This window comes from Mauremys mutica, chromosome 2 (genome assembly GCF_020497125.1).
Source record: "Mauremys mutica isolate MM-2020 ecotype Southern chromosome 2, ASM2049712v1, whole genome shotgun sequence".
Taxonomy (NCBI): Eukaryota; Metazoa; Chordata; order Testudines; family Geoemydidae; genus Mauremys; species Mauremys mutica.
The window spans coordinates 235,026,659-235,049,111 of NC_059073.1; the positions used below are offsets into that span (position 1 = coordinate 235,026,659).

At 39.7% G+C, this 22,453-nt stretch overlaps 1 protein-coding gene across 1 annotated transcript in view; it reads right to left on the reverse strand.

Annotated features, from left to right (window-relative positions):
• DNAH11 (dynein axonemal heavy chain 11) overlaps positions 1–22,453 on the reverse strand; it is a 305,959-nt gene that overhangs the window by 17,436 nt on the left and 266,070 nt on the right. Inside the window, exons 68-76 of the mRNA XM_045004937.1 lie at positions 19,430–19,570; positions 18,577–18,747; positions 16,609–16,731; positions 15,854–16,047; positions 14,666–14,814; positions 13,550–13,677; positions 10,006–10,233; positions 4,935–5,126; positions 488–607 (exon numbers count right to left, since the gene is read on the reverse strand). Of these exons, the coding sequence (XP_044860872.1) occupies positions 488–607; positions 4,935–5,126; positions 10,006–10,233; positions 13,550–13,677; positions 14,666–14,814; positions 15,854–16,047; positions 16,609–16,731; positions 18,577–18,747; positions 19,430–19,570 (1,446 nt within the window). The remainder of the gene's footprint in view (positions 1–487; positions 608–4,934; positions 5,127–10,005; positions 10,234–13,549; positions 13,678–14,665; positions 14,815–15,853; positions 16,048–16,608; positions 16,732–18,576; positions 18,748–19,429; positions 19,571–22,453) is intronic.

Here is a 22,453-nt window from a genome sequence, read left to right on the forward strand (position 1 = left end):
TTTCAATTGTGCAGCTTTTCTACCCCACCAAGAATTTTCAAAACATGAGTGCATCAAAGAGGGGTTAATTTTTAATAGGAAAACCCGTTACCTAAATACACTGTTCAGAATGCAGTTCAGTTGGCCACTCTATACACTATATAGTATTGTTACAAAACACTTAATACATATTGCTAAACTACAAATATTTGCAAAAGCACTTAAGTAAGCAATATACCAAGTCACAAAAGCCTTGCAGACGATTTTTTTGTGTGATGAAGTACTTCACTCATTACAAATTGGATCATTTATTCCAAGACAGATATACAAGATTTTTGTATGGATGGGGTGGGGCTGAGTGTCACCTCAAAATGCTTCAGCTCTTAGCAAATCAGTTCATTGAAGAAATATTCATCATGATGTTTAATGTATTAACACTAAATATAAAATATTTTATTTCTTGTAATGTTTAAAAAGTAGAGCTCTTTAGGTATATATAAAAAATTACCATAGCTGGGCTCATGAATTCCTCTAAATACATAAGACACAGCTTGCGGTCCCAGTCATCAGTGATGTGTCCACCATACATAATCTCACCGAAGAGATAACGCAAATCTTCCCACGGAACCTACCGAAGATAATGGGATGCATAATTAAACAAACAACTCAGCGTACCAAAGGACAAACCAAAGTCACACAGAATAATAATGCATGAAAAATGCTTCATCAGAACAAAAGAAAATCAAAACACTTTCCTGAGAAGTTGCATTCATTAGATGCTCTCATTATTTTGTATTTAGAAAATAAACATACTGCAGAGTGTGGTTTTTTTTAAATTCCAGTTATATGTGTATATATAAATATCTGATTAAAAAATATCAGGGTTACAGTTAAAAATCACTAATTGTGCAAACCAATATCAATTGAGCCACAAGTCATGATTTTTATCCTAGCCCTTATAAAAATATTTTAAGGAGCAAAGTACATTTTCATAATACTACATGAGGTAAGAGAACATAACTCATTGATGAATATATGTATTTCCCTATCCAGACCTTTGAAATCATAGTCCTTATGAGCAACTGGAAGGAAAGCTACTAACTACTATGGCTGTTTTAAGGGGGAAAACAAAAACTTTTATCTGATTGTAGTTTTTTATATCTTCTCTCTAGAAAATGCTGAGGAAGTGAAAGTCTAGATTATTTGAATTTGGGATGCATTCAAGAATTTCAGTAAGAATGGAATTAATATTTATGCCATCACTACCAAATTGCTTGAGGGTTATGTTAATTGCGGTTATGGTCAGAGTGCCATACCTCCAGTTTCTGATTAATGATAGTAGCATATTTTACTCAAGAAACCACTGTCTCTTTTTTAAAAAATTTGGCTTAGCAAGATTCAAAGCCTCTCTTTGCTATCCTTGATATGCCAGTTTGTGATGAAGCCTTTCCAGAAAGAAACCTTTACACCCTCAGGGGCAGTATTTGCCTCCTAACAGTTCAAATAAAAACTTAATTATAGGCTTTGTATGTTGCATGATGTGACAGAACCGAACAAGTAAAATAGCTACAGCTATTCCAGTGTGCTTGCTACAAGTTTATTTGGATTTGAATAAGTGAAAGTCTTATTGCACCCTTCTTTTAAACTGGTTTGAACTGAACGAAAAAGAGAAAGAAGTCACCAGAATGTAATAAACTATGCTACATACTGTCTCAGGAAAGGCTGAACAGCATATTTCTAAGAAGATTATTAACAACTTTTGGTTCAGAATAAAAAAGAATAAACTTGCAATTAAACAAGTTTTTCTCCTTACTGGCTACAAAAATGCAACTAATACATTCCTCAATCTACTATATATTTATTTCAATACACTGGTATTTGTTGGTAAGGAAATTGCCTTTTCTCTTTGTGCCAGATAACCTTGTTCAAAGTCTGTGCGTCTTAGAAGAGTATAGCAATATTCTAATTCGGTATAACCTCAATTAGCCACATATCATGGGGGACATTGACAATGTTTAGATAATCAAGGCTTCTGATTTAAGAGAGAAATTTCAATGTAATCACGAGAGATCAGGGACATGTTCTCTGTTTTGGATAAAAGGGCTTTTTGGATAACAGGTTTGCATAATTAACATTGTACTGTGTAGGAAATTAGCCTGATGTGTTCATGGAGAGAGAAATTCAACCTCCACACTACTCAAGACCTGCACAGGGGCTATGCTGTAGGAGGAGTTTACCTACTGAGCAGCTGCACAGGGGCACCTACACAATTGCATGCCACAGGAAAGGTCTCATATATACTGGTACAGCAGGCCACATAGTGGAAGGATCAAACGGCTCCAATACTCTACACGGCTGGTCACTGTTCTGTCCCATATACTTGAAAAACAAGTGTGGTGGGTGAAGGAGTGGGTTAAACAGAAGCCCTGCACCTGAACCCTGTGTTGATTTTGTCTCCATAACCACTCTGAATTCCACTTGGAGAGAGTTCATATATTTGGGCTTTGTGTAGGCGAAGGGAATTTCACCCATGGGGAAATGGATTGGGTTGTGTCAGCTAAGAGCCACAAGAGAATTAAGTGTCCAAAGATAAGGTCCTCAGCTGGTGTAAATTGTCATAGCACCATTGACTTCAATGAAGCTGTGACGATTTTTACCCCAGCTGAGAATCTGCCTCCCAGTCTTCAACACTGACTTTGTGCTCCATGGGTCAATTCTTGCTCATCTAACTCACTAATGCAAGTAGTCCATGAGTAAGGTGAGCAGGATTTGGCTCTGTCTTCACACTACATTTGATTGCTTTTTAAGACTCCTTTTTTCCTCTTGTATCTACATTTTTAAATGACCATAAAGCTACCATGCAATGTGATGTAACCTGCTCACCCACAAATTAATAATATGAAAAGTATGCAATACTACCAAAAGGCAAGGTTAAGTAATTCTCTCTCCTGCCCCCTACCTGAACTAGTATTTATATAATAAGATTCCAGGAATGTCACACTGTGTGTCCCTCTGAAGCCTAAAATGTCTGTTGACTCCGTGTGAAGCAATGGAGGCAGCTACAAGTACGGCCAAGAACTCTTTTTATTCAGAATATCACCAGATTGAATAATCTCTGGTTGTTGTAGTCTGTTACCATATAGTTTTTTTTAAATTTCCAACCATTTTTTACTTTATAGCTTACACCCAGGCAGTGTACAGCTACAGTAAGGCATGTGTCTATGCCACACCAAGAGTCACTTACTTTGGTATAACTTACGTTGCTCAGCGGTGTGAATAAGCTACCCCTCCAAGTGACATGTTACACCAACCCAAGCTCCACTGTGGACAGGTCTATGTCAGCAGGAGAACTTCTCCCGCCAATGTAGCTACCACCTCACGCAGAGGTGGATTTACTACACCAACAGGAGAGCTCTCTCCCACCAGCCTAGAGTGTTTTCACCAGATGTAGCAATGTACTTCTATTGTAGACTAGCCCATTGATAAGTATGATATCAGAAGTAACTCAACCAATCACCATCCTTACTTTACAGCTAATTTGCAGGTAACAGTTTAATTGGTTATATATGGGAGACTGCACAAATGGTGGATTACTTGGCCAAACTGCCACACCTGTGCACCCAACTGCCACCCACACAAATCAACAGAACCACCCACACAACTAGCAATGTCTGTCGAGTCAGTGTGAAGTGATGGAAACAAAAAGAAGTATGATTGAGAGCTCTTTTTGTTTAGAATATCATTAGATTCAAGCATTGCTGAGATTCGTGGTCTGTTACCAACCAATGTTTAAATTCTCAGCCATTTTTGGCCTCTTTTTAATTTTTTTTTAAACACACACATGACTTTACAAATTATACCCATATGACAGCATGGCTTTCAGCTACTAGTAGCTACTTATTAAGCTTATGAGTAGTTATTTTGAGAACAGAGCCTAAAGAGAAAAGGAGATTTATCAGTAAAGAAAAATAAGGGTTGGAATAAGCTGATTTTACAGAGTCATTTTCTAAACGAGAACCATTGTTAAATCATCACTATAAAATTAAGCAATTATTTCAAATGTGACCATGAATACCAAATGAAGGAAATTCAATTTCATGTCCTATTAGCAAAAAGCATCAGTGAAAAGAAAAAAGGGAAAACAAACAAATACATGTAATGACTACAAACTGGGACACACAAGTAAATGTATGTCATTGAAGGTAACGTCAAATTAAAAAAAAAACAACCCTCTGCTGATCTCTGAAATATCTAAGCTATTGAAAAAGGCGGTATCAGAGGACCTACTTACTATCTACCCCATTAAATGCTGAATAACCATTGCTATTATTCAGGCTTTGGATTTACAGAACTTAAAAAATGACTTTAACCAAGTATTTAAACCACACAACTGTAAAATATGCTGTCGCTTAGAAATAAAATCACTCATCTACCCTTAACTTCCACTCGGGGGAACATTACAGAGAAAGTCACAACAAGGTGGTATCCTTAATACATAATAATGACACATGCAGGAAATGCACCATTATTTATACATGTGACGTGTTGTAAATTGCTTCCATCATCAGAACTAATTGTAGTGATTATTAATGCAGTGTTATGAACTGTCAGAATTGCTGTATGTAATTACATTTGTGCAAATGCTTCATTACCTGCCTAATGAATTTGGCATATATGCACATGTAAACCACTGTTTTTGTTAACATAATGAAGGACATTTTTTTTTTGCGCTAAGCTGCTGATGTGGAACTGGTTTGACCTATATTATGAAGTTCAAGCATCCACTGCTGAAAAACCTTTGATCTGGTATATTTTCATAGTCAGCAATAGATGCATATAATGTAAGCTATTTTAATAACAGCTGCACAGAGAAATTATGTCCCACTCCTTCAGTATCCAAGACTGACAGATTCAGAACAATCTTGGTAAGAGGTTACTTGACCACTAATTCTTACTTTAGTGTGTGTCTCTAAATAGTTGTAGAGGACATTGACACAAATGGTGAGATCTCCGGTATTGAAAGGATATCTTCGATTCCAGCCTTGTGGTCCAAACTTGAGCCTCCCAGCCACACAAGTATGAAAGTAGCACAGAGAAAAGAGTATGCTTTTAAACTCCGCCTCCCTGGAGCACAATTCAAGTGTATCCTGCCAAAGAAGAAAAGCAATGTTTTTATCCAACGACCATTACATTATAGGCGTAGTTGGCTTACTTGGGCCAATGGGACTACTCACACATTTGAAGTTAAGCAAATGGAGTGGTGTTTGCAAGATTGGAGCCTAAGTATTTTTCACTTTATATACTTTTTATTATAGTTAAACAGAACAGTTGACCAGATAAATTATCTTTTTATATAAGAAGGAGCACTGTACTGCCCTTATGGAAGAGGCCTATAGAATTTAGTAGGATTTAACCCATTAAGACTATAGAAACTAAATAAGTTTCTATAAATATTACTCAAAAATCATATAATTTAATAGAGGATATTTTTTATAAAATAGAGCACATTAAAGACAATCTCACAGAGAATGGTATTCCCGCTATAGAATTCTGTAGAGTAGTTTAAAATTCCATAGAGAAGTTATCAATCTCGCTCAGATTTTATGTGCCTTTTCCAAAAAAGGTATGTTTGGTAATTGTAATTTGTTTTCTTTAGACTTCATTGACAGAAACTTGGAAATAGAAGTTTCTGTACAGCTTTTTTTTTTTTTTTAAGTTCCTGAGTCAAACTTTAGAAAAATATTTTTCTAAAGTATGATCCTGAATCTACATTCATTGCACCCCCAAACTCTTGAATTGCTACAATTGTGTGTAAGAAGTAATTAATATTACAATTGATTTTTGATATCCATTTTAGGTATACACAATTTCTGGGGGCTAAATCTCTGGTTGTCAAGGCAAATCACCTTCCCTAATGGAAGAATGAGTAGGAAATTGTGAGCAGGAGAACATGTTTCCCCCACACAAAGACTGGGAAACATCTCATGGTGGGGAGCATCAATAGCAAAATTGCCCTATAACAAAATTTCTTCTGGGCAAATTAGTGAATTAAGTAATCTGAAATACAATATTGGAGTAGGATGTATGAATCTGACTCAATCTTCCTGACCCTCATATAGAAATCCACACAACACAGAATTTGTCCTACCTGCGGCTGGCTATAGTGTAAGAAATATTTTTTAAAACTGCAGTTGCTCCTACTGAAATGTCAAATAACTTTACAAGAAACATAATAAGGACAGTAAGTACTTAACTTAGTCTTGATATATCTGCCAAAGAGTCTGTAGTGCAAATGTTTACCTCAACCACCATTCATCACAGAATATCAGGGTTGGAAGGGACCTCAGGAGATCATCTAGTCCAACCCCCTGCTCAAAGCAGGACTGATCCCCAACTAAATCCCCAAATGGCCCCTTCAAGGCTTGAACTTCCAACTCTGGGTTTAGGAGTCCAATATTCAAACCACTGAGCTATCCCTCCTGACAGCCATAAGAAAATACAACTAGAGTTTCCTGTTGAAAATCTCACCTTTAGAAATTGATAATCCAGTTCAAATCTTTAAAAAACAAATGAGCCATGTTTTAATTTAGAACACAGTTAAATTAAAGGATCTCTTCAAATTCCAGGATGTCCTGTCTGTATGAGAACTATTTCTTACTAGATGCCTTTTAAACATCCCAGGATGAATTAAGGTGTCAGAAAATCAAAGTTGCAATGATTTCTCCTTTGTGCCATCTTTAAGATTCACGTTTCAGATAAACAACCCTCCTAGGCATAACAGCATTTCCCATAACTCAGTAATATTTTAGCTAAAAACTCAGTGCAACATGCTTTTGCTAAAAACAGTCTTCACCGATATATTTCAGCCAGGGCCAACTCCAGGCACCAGCTAAGGAAGCAGGTGCTTGGGGCAGCCAATACCAAGGGGCGGCACGTCCGGGTCTTTGGCAGCAATTTGGCGGCGGGTCCCTCAGTCCCTCTCGGAGCGAAGGACCAGCTACCGAATTGCCTCCAAAGAGTGGAGCGGCACGATGGTGCTGCTGTGGCTTTTCTGCCCCCCCCCCCCCACACACACACACTTGGGGCAGCAGGAAACCTGGAGTCGGCCCTGATTTCAGCTTTCTACTAAAAAAAATAAATGCTGTGATGATGTATTATAAACAACTATATAGTTGTACAACAAAAATTGCCACTATAAAAACTGTCTGCTTAACCAAGAGTACACACAATTATTTCCCCTAGGAATTCTCCAGGATCTCCTCCTTCATTTCCTCTACTGCCCTCACATCATAACCACCATTTCTCTGGCCCAGAAAACCTGGTGTGGAGCTCTCTGAATTCTGTGTTGCCCAAAGGGGTTCCTTAGAACAGTGGCACTTAAAATTTTCACCATCATGCCTCATTTTTATCAAGGCAAATAACTTCAGGCCCTGCCTTCCTGTGTGCTAGAGACAAAATTCCTGCACATCAAATATTTGAATCACTCGAATACTAAAGTACATACAGTTATAATAGTCTTTACCTTTGCACATGTCAATGAGATGGATGAGCTTGATTCTGTATGCACAGCTTATCCAGTTGTAGAATTGAACTGAACTGAAACTGGCAAGTGATCTACAAGCCCTCCCAGAGTAAGGGACTCCAAGAGGAACAGGGTGTCAAGGGAGAAATAGGCTGTGGGGTGGACACCAAGGCATGCTATTCCCTCATTCTTAAGCCGCTTTTCCCCTTACATCTCCCAGCTGGCAAGGCCCTGAGTCAGTTGGCCATTGCTTCCTCTTCCTGTTCTCTCCTTCCCAGCAGTTTTACAAAACATTTTTATACAGGTGACTAATGAAAGACCAACATCAAACAGCAAATACCCTTATCTGTATACAAGCACAGGAATTCATAAAAAGGGTATGCAGCATTTGTGCATAAAAACCCACGGTATGTCCAAGAGTCATTTAGAATGGAGCAAATGTTCATAAACGTTGTCTACTCAACCAATTCGACTTTTAGAGTAAGGTCAAATTCTTCACTAAGGCTTTTCTTTTGGGGAGAGGTGGGACAACTAATGAATTAGTTATATACATTGTGTTGGGGTTTCTTTTTTTGCGAGAAGGCTTTTTTTATAGTTTCAAAATAGAGTCAAAACAGTTGATTTGCAAAAAAAAAAGGCTGTAATATTACAATCAGACTCAAAACTAAAGAAAAAGGCCACTCAATGAACTTGAAGTCACAATAAATAATAAAATGAATCGTAGAGGCTATCAATAAGAGAGTCAAGATATTGCATAAACAATCACTGTTTTCTGTCAGTTTACAGTCATATTGCTGGCTTATGGCATATACATTAACATGGTTGATCAAGAATGTTACAAATATTAATATTAAAGGCAAGTGAAAGAGATGATTCATCTTAAGTATCTAATTCATCAACCTTAGAATTCATCTGTAAGGAAATAAGGGTTTTTGCTTCATCATCATAAAAGAAAATAATATTCACCATATTTAAAAAGGAACAAGACTGAGGTTTAAAAAATTACCTGGAGGTTTCATTGTAGCGATTATTAATAGGTCTTATTGAAATTTAGTTTATGTAGTTTGAGTTTCTATAATTTAGGTGAATGTACGTAAATTAAGAAATATACAACCTTTTCAAGACCCAGAATTGTTGTTACATTGAAACAGATCACCATTCACATGCCTTTCAGTTAAACAATCTACAGTAATACCAATTTACTATCACAGTAGCTAACTGTTTCCCCCATGCCTGAGGAAGTGGTGGAGTGGCTGGCACAGGAGCCAGTCCCACTGTACAAGCTAGATTTTTGCCTGTGGACTTTGCCTTGTACAAGGGGAACTTGACCAGCTGTGGCCAGAATACATACTTTGTGCCACCTGAACTGTGTAAAGTCCCACTTACATACATGCCTGATGCTCAGACTGGCCTTTGTCTGCTCGGCATGTGCATGGTATATGTCAGTCGCAAGGCTTACATTATGCTGGCTGCCCATTGCCCCAGGGCTGTTTGACACACTAGGCAGCCATGCCTACTGTGTTGAAGTATTGTAGCAATCAGTGTGGAGACTCTTCAACATTTGGGGAATCCCAGAGACTGGGAGACTCTGCAAGTGGCTCTAAGCCAGTTCTTTCTGTAACGTGCTGCTGGAATGAACAAGCATTACATACTATCCATTAAAAAAAAAAAGTAGGGTGTCCAGATACAGTGACATCCTTAGATCTAACCAAAGAAGAAAACTTCTTGCCTCTTTCCAACATCATATCACCTAACCAGCCTTCCTGCTCCCTCAAATCACGCTCAATCAACTCATCCATCCACCTCCAGGAGAGCTTGGGAAAACAGTTGGGTATGTTCTGAAGATCACCAGATCTGGGCTAGGGCTACCAAGGAAAAGAGATGGATGGACACATGGTACCTACTGAGAATAGAGAAGGATACACCACCATGATTTGGGCTATAAAATCCCTTTGTGAGAATTAAAAATACTATTACCACTACTAATAATAATAATAATAGGGGTGGAAAGATTATATGTAGCAGGCACTGTCAGGAATTTGCAGTGGTGGGGAAGCCAGCACAGGTTGGAAGACGTCATGGTAGGAAAGGGGGAGCTGACATGGCACTCTTGGATTGCTAGTTGGGAGGCAGAGTATCAAATGCTGGGCCATGACATTTCTCTGATGTTGAGGTGGCCAATACAGTTACATGTCTGATGTGCTGCTTCCCTGACTGACAAAAGGAAAGCATTGTGTTGGTTAACCCTATACTGCTCTACTACCTAATACTGGGAAATACAATCAGGGATAGTATCTGAAGCACTTTGCCCCATGATGATGGGAAATTGATTACAAGGAGGCAGGATAGGGCAGAGCTGGTTAACCGTCTGTGACCTTTGTTTTCATATGGAATGGATATCGTGACCCCAGCAACAAGCTCCCAGCCCTGGTAACCAGTTATTTACAAAAGTTTGTAGTAATTAAAAAACCCAAACCCATACATTATGTAAATGTTGTCCTTACCTGGTCAAAGTTGTAGAGGGCAGCATGCAAATTAGCTAGCACCCCAGTAGGGGGTTCACTGGTAATTTTAATTGAGTTTTCTAGAATTCCTTGAGGGATGATGTGTTCTTCTGGGGTTGGAGCTGGTTCAGCACTAATAAAGACCCGGAAATCAGAGTGGCTTCCTTTGCTGTATTGTTCAAGGAGTTTCTCTAAGGTCCCCAACCACTTGGCTACTAGATGAACATTCTGTAGGAAAACATGTAACGTATTCATTGTGAGATAAGTATAGGTTTATTATTTTAGAAGTAAAGTATACACACACGTTAAAAATAGCTTTAAAAACACTGTTAAGGCAGTTTCATGAAAAGGAACAGGCACTCAACTCAACATTTCACTATTAAATGAGCTGGTGGTGCAGAAGCAGAAACATTAAAGATTCTAAGAAGGACATCGGTTACATTAGCAGATATTTCACTAACCTCTGAAGGTTTCAAGCCTTGATTTAGCAAGGCACTAAAACACGTGGTTAACTTTAAGCATATGAGTAATTTCATCCCTGTTCAGCAAAGCTCTTAAGCACATTCCAAAGTGTTTTATGGAACTGGGCCCTGTCATGGGGCAGCTGGGCCCTGTGAATAGACTTGGCTCAGCTCCCCTGAGTCAGAGCAGGTGGACCCAGGTGATCCTGTTGAAGGGGGAAGTGCTACACCTGGGGCTATAAAGGCCTGTCACAGGGCAGGAAGAGGAGGAGTGATTGGGACACCGTGCCTGGGGAGAGGAACCCCAGAGGAGTGGCACTAACTCCTGTGGTGGCCACTGGCGTAAGAGGCCAGGTGCCCAGGAAGGTTGCCCTGGAGCTGCTATTCCAGAAGAGCAGCAGAACTGAAGGAGGACTGGCTGAGAAAGGAGTTGGCTGGGACTAGAAAGCTGCCAGAAGCAGGATTACCAGAGATCCTAGGGAAGGGAGTCCATGAAACCGTAGGACAAAAGGTGAGCTAAGGGGCTAGTGTCTTGTTTGTTTATTGGCTTATGTTTGGACAATATACCTAAAGGAAAGGAGACTGGGTGTGGCAGGGAATGCCTCTCAGATATGGGAGAAGGCTTGTTGAGTCACAGAGGGTGGAGAATGTGGGCATCTCACATCAGCCCTGGATACTAGCGGGGAGGGAGTAAGGTGGATCTTTGGTCCCCAGTGAAGAGAAAGCTGAGCCCATGACACTGACTGTCCCATACCACATTTGCGTGGGTAAGAGGAAAAATGGAGGTTGCGATCTGCCTGTTGATAACAGGACAGCAGCAGCAGATGGTCACGGTACAGTGGCAACAAGAACAGCAGCAGCAGACCCAGGTTCTGCTCATGAGATTGATGAAGAACCTGAAGAAACAGTAGGAGGCACAGTTCGCCATTAAACAGAGGTGACAAGATGCACCCTTTCAACAATAAGTGTGGTTACAGAACAGTTGCGATAAGAGATGCCGGGCAACATGGTTGGTGATGGAACCATGAGCTGTCTGGCCTCAGGCCTGCCAAAGCAGGGACCAAAACACAATACCAAAGGCTTCCTCTGAGTGTTTGAGAGAGTGGCAAGCAACACAGGATGGGAAGGATCAACCTGGGTGGCTCATGTAGCACCATTTCTGATGGGCAAAGCTTAGGCCACTTACTGAGCAATAAGCAAAGAGCACGTGATCTCCTAACTGGCAGTGAAGGCGGCCATTCTGGATCGAGAGGGACTGGCTCCAGAGGCCTAGAAACACTGGTTTCAGGTAGAACCATTTTCGTGATGGGCACAGTCACGAGTGGTGGCTCAGAAATTACAGGATCTCATGCCTCCGTGGCTCTGCCTCAAGGCCAGCTGGAGAGAGAGAGAGAGAATCATGGACCAAAATGTCCTGGATCAGTTCCTAAAGATTGTCCCCTTGGAAGCCAACAGCTGGATGAGATGCTTTCAGCTGGCCTGGGGGCGGGGGAGAGAACGGAGAAGCTGTTGAATGGGCAGAGGCCTTCTTTGAGGCCAAGGGAGACAAGCAGCCAGGGCAGGATGGTAAACTGAGGGGAAGCCAAAGGTGGTGGCCCAGGGAAGCTCTCAAAGGGAAAATTTTCAAATGGCCAAAAATGGGGTAATATACAAGAGCTACAGGGGGCTGGGGTAGTCCCACAGTCTAGTGGAAGCCCTCAAAGGTGGTGGCTGAGGGGGACCCTTTGTATGCTTCAGGTGTGACCAGCCTGGGCATATTAGACAAGAATGGTGTGTGATTTTCTAGGTTGTTGGACTACAAAAGCACGACGAGCTGAAGAGCTGAAAAGCACTATATCGCCAAAAGCTGCTTGAACCTTCACCTATGTCACCTGAGGTTTCACAGGTGTGCCACAGCTGAAACTGGGCTGCCCTCATTACCCCTGCTTCTAGGCCCGAGCCTGTGAGGTGCTGAGCACTCAAATTCCATTGCAATCCACCACTTTTCAGCTCCTTCTCTCTCTGTTTTCTCCGATAATACCGTTGCTTTACTTAGTAAGAACTATATCAATATTAGCTGAAAGGCACACCTCCTGGTAGATAAGCTTGAATAGCTCACCGGTAAAGCGAGCTGAAAAAACGGTGAAAATGTTATAATTAAAATCTCAATTATTTAAAAAAAATATTGTCTCTGTTTCAGTACAGTGCCTAGCACAATGTGGCCCTGACTTCAGCTGGGGCCTTTAGTCACTGCTATTATTTATTTTATTACAAGAACAGCTAAACAGCAGCTAACGTTTGCAGCAGATAATTAGGTTGACAAGCTGATGCAGTGCTGATGGTGTAAAAATAGAATTGGAAGGAATAATGAGGCTCCTCTAATATCTTTTATTGGCAAGGCCTGGAACCAACACTTCCAGTAGTGTTTCAGGACAATGTGACCATTACATATATTAGCACACTATAAAATACAATGTAAAGCTGCTGGTCACAGCACCTTGTGTTAGTGACACTAACAATCCCAGTGCTCCTGTCAACTTCTGTGGCTGCACCAAGAATGATAGTTCACCAGGGCATTGTAAAGAGCGTTTTGTTTGTTGCAGAGAGTGGATTCTCAATTCACACAATGCTAGCCAAAGCTACTACTGCTATCTCTGAAGAGCAGCACTCCAGTGCTGATTATACAGCTTCCCAAGGGCTAGCCATTCTAATTTTATTAGACGACTCCATTATGGCCTACTCAATGGAACAAGAGTTCTTAATTATGTAGGAGAAGAGTGTTCCTGAGGACATAATCATGCCTAGCCATAGGGAGCCTTCTTGTATTATCTCTCTTGGCCCCATTGGGAATACAAAGGTAGTGCTTGTAATTGTGAGGATAAAGGCAGAATGCCATGAACACTCAATATATGTGAACATTTACCTTGTCGTTTACAAAGGCAAAAGAAAAACAAAACAAAATGTTCTGTTTGTAGCCTTTTTGAATTCCACAGAAAGTTGTACCTTGTTGGACAATCCTTACCTTGCAGTCACTTCACTAGCACAAACAGCCATTCACCTAACTGAATGCACCAATATCATCTATTGTGCTGTTTAACACTTACTTGGAGAATGACCCAATGCCCATGTGTGGCAGCCTCCTCTAGTGCCTCTTCTGCCACCATCTCTTGACCTTGTCCTAAAGAGATATTATGGAATTTTCCAGAGTCGACAGTAAACCCAAGTTTTTTGCCTATAAGGGAAGTGATGGGGGTAGGAAACGAACAGAGCAGAAAGGGGAAAAAATGATAACAACTCATTAATTTCACTATCACTGGTGCAATATATATTAGTTCTTCTGAAGCACTTCACTAAACCCTTACAATTTCAACAAGCGAAATTGCGAGCTCTCAACAGCAGCCTTATTGCTGGTATTAGAAAAAGCCTGCAGAAATCTGTTCCCTTGGTTTTAAGATAATGAACCTTTTGACATTTTGATAGATGTTAGGCATTGTTACTGAGCTTTAGAAACTCTTACAGGGGGTACAAAGCAATTCCCTTATAAAAAAAGAGCAACATGTGGTAGATATCACATCAGTTTTTTAACTGATTGGTTCAGTGGGTAAATGCACAAGCCTCTCACCTTGTGAGGCCTGAGTTTAAATTGAGCACAGTCAGGTCACAGCTGTATTAACCTGGTATTCTCAGTGTAGTCTGTGGGGAATAGTAATCCTAAGTATAAAGCGACAGTGCTTTACACAATTGAATATAGTTTGTATAATGACCATTATTTAGTCACAGGGGGCACAAGATTACATGAGCATGGAGAAAATTGCCCTCTGGCCCTCATCTAGTCAAAAGGTAGAAAACAGTACAAAAGAAACTTGCATTATGCCAAGCAGAGGAATGTTCAGTCTAAAAATTTCTTCATACTATAGTGCTAATAGCCTTGCACTTTTCATCCACTCCATTTACCACAAATAGGTGGGGGGGGGGAACTTTACAACTTAACTCTTTTGTTAAAAATAAACCCAGTTCAACTTTGTCATATTCATTTCTATTCTTTTATGAGGACACATTGTTTTGGTTTTGTTTAAGATTTTAAAATTTAGGACCCAATCCTGCTCCCTTTAAACCAAAGCCCAAAGTCCCATTGTCTTCAATGCCCAGCAGGATTGGGCCTATAGATATTTACTTTCCTTCTCCTGTGCAAGCACAACTCCTATTGAAAACAGACTCACCAAGTGTCTCCACATCTTTAAGAGGGTCTACTCCAGGGGAGAGGATGAAAAACACTGGAGTGGCTGGACTGCTGTCTTCATATAATTTTGCTAAGTCCATCCTGGTGCTCTCCACGTACTTGGAACCTAGTTTTTCCTCCACAAAGTTTCTATATAAATATAAAGTATAAACTGAAGACACCAAGAATATTCACAATTACAGACTTGGGTCCTGAGTTCTTCTCAGACTACATAACCTGCTGCTTCTAGGCTAGTAGCAGTTTCATTAAAGAAAGGTGTCAGGGAAGTAAACTAAGGGAGGGAAGGGAAGGGCAGCCAGGTGGTAAAGAGGGTACAGAAAAATCTGGCATATGTCTGTTCAGGAAAGGGGACAATGACTATGTGACAGAAAGGCCAGCTAGGCACAGCAAGTAATCAGTAAGGGAATGCTTCTTCCTAGGAAGGTGAGAGCATGGGTAGCATACAGGGGTGCTGGAACAATTTGTATAGTGTGGGTGCTGAAAGCCACTGAACAAAACTTCAAACCCAGTATATAATGGAAACCGCTTCAAGCCAGGGGGTGCTGCCACACCCGCAGCACCCCTAGTTCCAGCACCTATGGTAGCACAGCTGGTAGGGTTTGGGCAGTCGGGCAAAAGGTACCATTCTTTGGGAGGCAAGGGATTTTAAAAAAATCTTGGAGGGTTTGGATAAGTATACAAGGCTGAAATGTTTTGAGGATCACAGATTTTTAAAGAAGAGTGAGATGGAGAATTACCATCCCATGAATCTAGAAAAAGAATGAATATTAAGAGAGAAATATGACTAAAAAGTGGGCAGTCAGGACCATAGATTTTTTTTTTAATTATAAATGAGGCCCTCCTTGTGGCTCAGGGCACATGTATAGAATCTAATAAAATCATCAATCTATAAATCTATAAATAAGTAAGCCAATTCCCTATAAACAGTCAATCGCCCCCATCTGATCCCACCACCTTCTCACAAATACCTGAAAAAGAATAGATAGGCCTATTAGGAATAGATAGGTACTATTGCCACAAAGGCCAATAATCAATCTCAGGCTCTGACTGACCACATAGCTTGTAAATTAGATTCCCATAATTGAAAAGTTCAGCACAGTGGGCTACACATCCAATAAGCCATCTTCACGTGTGGTTCCATGGATACACACAATGTCAAAGACCGTACCTAAGAGCATAGGTCATTCTATCTGGGCGCAGTGCCCTCAATATGATAAGTTTCTGAAGAGAGCTTTTGTTTTTCCATTCCTGTGGGAACTTTTCCTTTTCTGGGCATTCTGAGTCCACCCATTTCTTCCATCTTTTAGGAGACCCTTCGATATCTCTGTCTAACCCTCGGAACTCATCCATTAGAGCAATGGCCTGGAACACACCAAACGGGTGATATGCCCATGACGTACAGTTGGGGTGATAATGAAATACATTTTACTAATAATATAGCTGGGGTGATAATTAAATACATTTTACATTTACTAGTACTAGTAATATTATTTGACACCTATGGCCTAATTTAAAGCACAATTTATACTTACAGCCTATATTAATAAATGTTTTTTTTGTAAAAGATTACCCCATTTCATATCTCCATACAAGCTGTTTACAGTTAAATACCCATCTACCACACACTGCAACACATAAGATTAGTTTTTTCTGAGAGTAAGAAACTGTGAAGATTAGAATTATGTTCCTGGAGGAATGCCGAGATTATAGAAAATCAGCATTTCCACATGAAATAAATATATGATTTTATCATCTCTGGGGAAAAAAATTAAAATGCAAGGACAACTCATTCAACAGCACTGCAGGTTGTATTAAAATGTACTATGGAATATATGACTTTATCTGACATTATTTAGCTCTAGGAAGTCTCCAGAAACAACATGAAATAAAATTTAGAACTGAAAAACAATTCTCCAAACCTACCCTAATGGCACTCCATGACTGAGGAGTTAAAAAGTCAACAGGGCTCTTGTGAGTGTGTTCGACTGTGAATCGAAGCAAGAAATCCAATTCAAGGAGTTCTATCTCTTTACTTCTCAGCAGAATCTTGACAGCAGACAAAATTGAAAAAGGTCATCAGGTTTACTTGGCAGTCACTTGTGACTTAAAGCATTTACCACTCAACAGACATTGAATAGGCAGCATAAAGCACTGAAAATTCTGGTGACAATCTTCTGTAGCTCCAATACAAGAATTTAGCTTTAGTCAATTATTTTAAAATAATGAATAGAAATATATTATAAGAGAAGTAATGGAGTGAGATCAATTCTTAGACCTTCATTATTCACAAAGCTAATAGATTACATTTTCAAACTTAGCCTTACGTTTGTAGTACACACTGCAGAACTTGCCTCAGACTGTTAAACAGACACCAAAAAAACCCACCAACCACCTCTGAACTAAATAATTTTGAAGAAGTGAAAATTGTCATTATGCTCTATGCTAGCAGTAGCACCCAAGTCCTTTAAAAATAGCTAGATTACAATAATAGCTATTATTTCTGATTCTTTAAGCTAGAGTAAAAAGAGTTGTTATATGAAAAAAACAAATTTAAACCATAGTTCTTAAAGATCAGAGTTATTCTGGGCTTCGATTATACAAGATTTTTTTTTTAAAATAGCACTACCCAAGTGGCTAAGGAAACCTGAGTTCCATACAACTCCCTACATTTGTCCTCCACCCCCTTTAAACACATATTGAGGGACAGGAAATTCACACTTGTCAGAGTCATTGTTCTAGGCTCTCTTTAGACCCAGGGAGACCACAATGACTCATTTGGAATGTTTTTTTTGCAATGAGAAGGGGTGGCAACTTTTTAAATGAAAGCTTAAGTATCTGCAGAAGTTAAACACATCAGGAATACCACAAAACTATATTGGGGGAGACAAATCTAGCCCATAGGTTGAATGTACAATAAAAATATTGAATTCAAATGTGTCTTTTTAACTAAACGCTTACCACCATTATCTGTGCTGTCTCTCCTCCCCTTGCACACTGCGAAGAATGGGAATTACAGTGTATGCCCAAATAAATTGATTAGTCTCTAAGGTGCCATAACAACTCCTTGCTGTTTTTGCTGATCAGACTAACACAGCTACCACTCTGAAACCCATCTCTATCCTGAGAGTTAATTCCAGCTGGAGTTCTCCCCAGCTACCCAGGAATCCAGCAATGACTAATGCAATTTCCTAGTGCTCAGATGAACAATACAGTGACTTCACTGTTGGAAGACTACCTCCTATCACCTCTGGAGAAATGAATCAGAAATCTGACCAGGTTCAAGAGATCTTCTCAAAACCTCAGGTCTTCAGGCAGGAACTCTTGAACAAAGGAACTTTGAAATGGACAAAAGAAAGCCTGTAACCCAAGAGTCACACACACTTGCTGACCGGGGGGACCAGATTGTCAGAAAGGCAAACGATGTAGGGGGTGTAATCTGTCTCACCCAGCCCTAAGATCAGGGGCTGATGGGTCAGGACCTACTTATTATTTACTTGTATCCTACCTGTCCTGAATCTTTATATATAATCTCAGCCTGAAATCAAAAGATATTTTTATTACTTGGAGAATCTCTGCTATAAGTGCCCAATTCTACACAACCATACCTAGGGAACTGCAAGCAGCACTTCCATAATTTTCATCCCTATAATGTACACAGAGGAGTATAACAACATTTTTAAATGCTCAAAGAAAATAAAGACTTACATAAAATAGCTGTGGAAGTTAATAATATTATTTATATTGCAGTAGCATTCACAGTATGTTAGGTGCTGTACAACCACAGGAAGATATGATATATCCTCCGACACTGATATTTTCTTGTAAATAAGAAATAGGTAAAATAAACCACACTCCCCACCACTACTGCCTGAATACCCCTCCCCCCCTTACCTGAAACGTTGTCTGGGCTAGGAAGGTGAGTTTATCCTTTTCAAAAAGTCCCTGATTGGTGTAAAGGAAGGCAGAGTATGTAATAGCTTCTATCAGGTTGGTGATGTGCCCCTGAAGATCCTCTGATGCTTCAGCCCGAACAATTGCTTTATGAAAGACTGTGTTGAAGGCCTAATGAGATGTAGGATCGCGGTTTTTAATAGGATTTTTGTTTGTTTGTTTTTCAGAACAATTTAATAGATCTCCAATGTAAGGCTTTTCAAAGTAAGTGCCTGAGCAGTACAAAATGGAGACACTGTGCAAGATCACCCCCCCTGCCCCGAAAGAGTAGGCTTGGACAAAGTTTTCTCCAAGGGGGGAGAGAGGGAGGGAAGGGGTTGGGGATCACAAAATGACAACATTTTTCAGTCTACACATTTAACTCAGGAGCAAACAATATATGTTGACTGACTCCACCAATCTTTCCCACCCACTGGACATCCTAAAACTGACACATTCCCTCAAAGTGAAAAGGCTGGTGGTTTCAAGGAAGTAGACTTTCCGTCCTCAGCCAGTCACTTTTTAGTATATTTATTGTAATACATTGTTTAGTGAATGCTTCAAATCTCACTATTCATTTGGCCTTGCAGGAAGATTTAACAAAAATAATGTAAACATCTGACAAAAGAGAGATTATTGGGAAGTTCAATATTGTGAGGAATTGGTGGGAAAATGCACAACCCTCATTCACACACACACAAACACCCCTTAAGTAGCAAATATTAATAGCTGATACAAATATAAATGGTTGCTAATTGCTGTAATCAAACCCCCATGCTTGGTCTTTTGTATCACACCAGAAATAAAGCTTTACCTTCAGTGAGAACTGATAGATGGGGTTGATTTTGCCCAGATCATTAACGACAAAGTAAAGAAGAGACGCTCTCAAAGCCGCTGGCCTGTAATGCTCTCGGGCCTCATTAATTTTAACTTCATTTTCTTTTGCTTCAGCTACCTGTAAGATGATAATTACCTAGTTCATTTTAAAATCTATTATAACTGTTACACTGATCTGAATAATTAAGGGCTGATCTAAAGTGAAAAGTTACATAGGTATAGATACGTCTCTCAGGAGTGTGAAAAATCCATACCCCTAAGAGACGTAGTTAAGCCGACCTAACCCCTGGTGTAGACAGTGCTAGGTCAACAGAAGACTTCTTCCATCAATCTAGTTATCACCTCTTGGGAAGATGGATTACTCCCCTCTCTCCCATCACTGTAGTGTTTACACTGAAGCGCTACAGCTGTGCAGCTGTAGCATTTTAAGTGCAGACATAGCCTAAGTCACATATATGTAATTGACAAATTCTTAACACCGCAAAGTGAGAAATACAACATGGATACAGCTGACATATCTGAAACAATAAAAACTGTTTGGCAAAGGTAGAATTAAATTGGACACCTCGCTCCAGGCTTGCTGGCTAGAAATCAGATTTGATTTGATCTTCATTACTATAATTTTAAAACAGCAGTTTAAGAGAAGTTATTATGTCAGTGGTGTGAGTTTTAAATTTGTTTTCTTGATGCAGAAAGGTTGGTTGCATGGCAATACTATAAACTTGCCTTTATTTTATTAAGTAACTTATTAGTCAAGCCCATCATCATGCTAAGGTGGGTGAAGTTGAGTGCCTGGTATTAAATGAGGATATTGATATAATATGCAACACAGAAACTTGGTGGCTTGATGATAATCAATAGGATATGGTAATACCAGGGTACAAAATATATAGGAATGACAGAGTAGGTTGTGCCGGTGGAAGAGTGGCATTATATGTGAAAGAAGGAATAGAGTCAAATCTTCAATGAATCAAATTGTACCACAGAATCTCTATGGATAGAAATTCCATGCTTGAATAATAGGAATATAGCAGTAGGAAAATACTACCAACTACCTGAGCAGGACAGTGATGGTGATTATGAAATGCTCTGGGAGACTGTGTTTTCTATTTTTATAGCATCTCTAATAATAATGGGAGATTTCAACTATTCCCGTAACGAATGGGTACACGTCACCTCAGGACTAGAAGCAGAGATAAAGTTTCTTGACACCATAAGTGACTGCTTTTTGGGGCAGCTAATCCTGAAACTCACAAGGGGAGAGGCAATTCTTGATTTAGTCCTAAGTGCAGCACAGGATCTGGTCCCAGAGATGAATATAGCTAAACTGCCTGGTAATAGCAACCATAGCATAATTAAATCCTTGTTGCGGGGGGAACACCAAAGAAGCCCACCACAGTAGCATTTAGGAAAGGGAACAACACAAAAATAAGGAAGCTAGTTAAACAGAAATTAGAAGTACAGTCACAAAAGTGAAATGCCTGCAAGCTGCATGGAAACTTTTTAAAAAAACATCATAATAGAGGCTCAAATGAAACGTATACCCCAAATTAAAAAAACATAGGAAGAGGACCGAAAAGTGTCACCATGACTAAACAACAAAGTAAAAGGCATGGTTAAAAACTGGAAGTAAAATCCTACTGAGGAAAATAGAATGGAGCCTAAACTCTGGCAAGTCAAGTGTAAAAGTATAATTAGGCAGTCAAAAAAAGAATCTGAAGAGCAACTAACAAAAGACTTAAAAACTAACAACGATTTTTGGTAAAGTACATCAGAAGAAGAAAGCCTGCCAAACAATCAGTGGGGCCACTGGACGATCGACGTGCTAAAGGAGCACTCAAGGAAGATAAGGCCATTGCGGAGAAGCCAAATGAATTATTTGCATCAGTCTTCACTGCAGAGGATGTGAGGGAGATTCCCACACCTGGGCCATTCTTTTTTGGTGACATCTGAGGAACTGTCACAAATTGAGATATCAATAGAGGTGGTTTTGGAACAAACTAATAAATTAAACAATAGTACATCACCAGGACCAGATGGCATTCACCCAAGAATTCTGAAGGAACTCAAATATGAAATTGCAGAACTACTAACTGTGGGATGTAATTGATCATTTAAATCAGGTTCTGTACCAGATGACTGGAGGATAGCTAATATGACACAAATTTTTAAAAAGGGCTCCAGAGGCGATCCTGGCAATTATAGGCTGGTAATCCTAACTTCAGTACCAAGCAAATTGCTTGAAACTATAGTTAAAAAAATCCCCTAGAATTATCAGACACATAAATGAACACAATTTGTGGGCAGAGTCAACACAGCTTTTGTAAAGGGAAATAATGCCTCACCAATCTATTAAAATTCTTTGAGTGGTGGTGGTGGTGGTGGGGTGTCAACAAACATGTGGACATGGGAGATCCAGTGGATAAAATTTATTTGGACTTTCAGAAAGCCTTTGACAAGGTCCCTCACCAAAGGTTCTTAACCAAAGTAAGCAGTCATGGGATAAGAGGGAAGGTCCTCTTATGGATCAGTAACAAGTTAAAAGACAGGAAACAAAGGATAAGAATAAATAGTCAGTTTTCAGAGTGGTGAGAGATGAGTACTGGTGTCCCTCAGGAACCTGTACTGGGACCAGTTCTGTTCAACACATTCATACATGATTAGAAAAAGGGGTAAACAGCAAGGTGGCAAAATTTGCAGATAATGCAAAATTACTCAAGATAATTAAGTACCAAGCAGACTATGAAGATTTGCAAAGGGATCTCACAAAACTGGGTGACTGGGCAACAAAATGATCGATGTAATTCAGCGTTGATAAGTGCAAAGTAATGCACATTGGAAAACATAATCCCAATCAGGGGGATCCGGTGGACATAGTGTACTTAGATTTCCAGAAAGCCTTTGACAAGGTCCCTCACCAAAGGCTCTTATGTAAATTAAGCTGTCATGGGATAAAAGGAAAGGTCCTTTCATGGATTGAGAACTGGTTAAAGGACAGGGA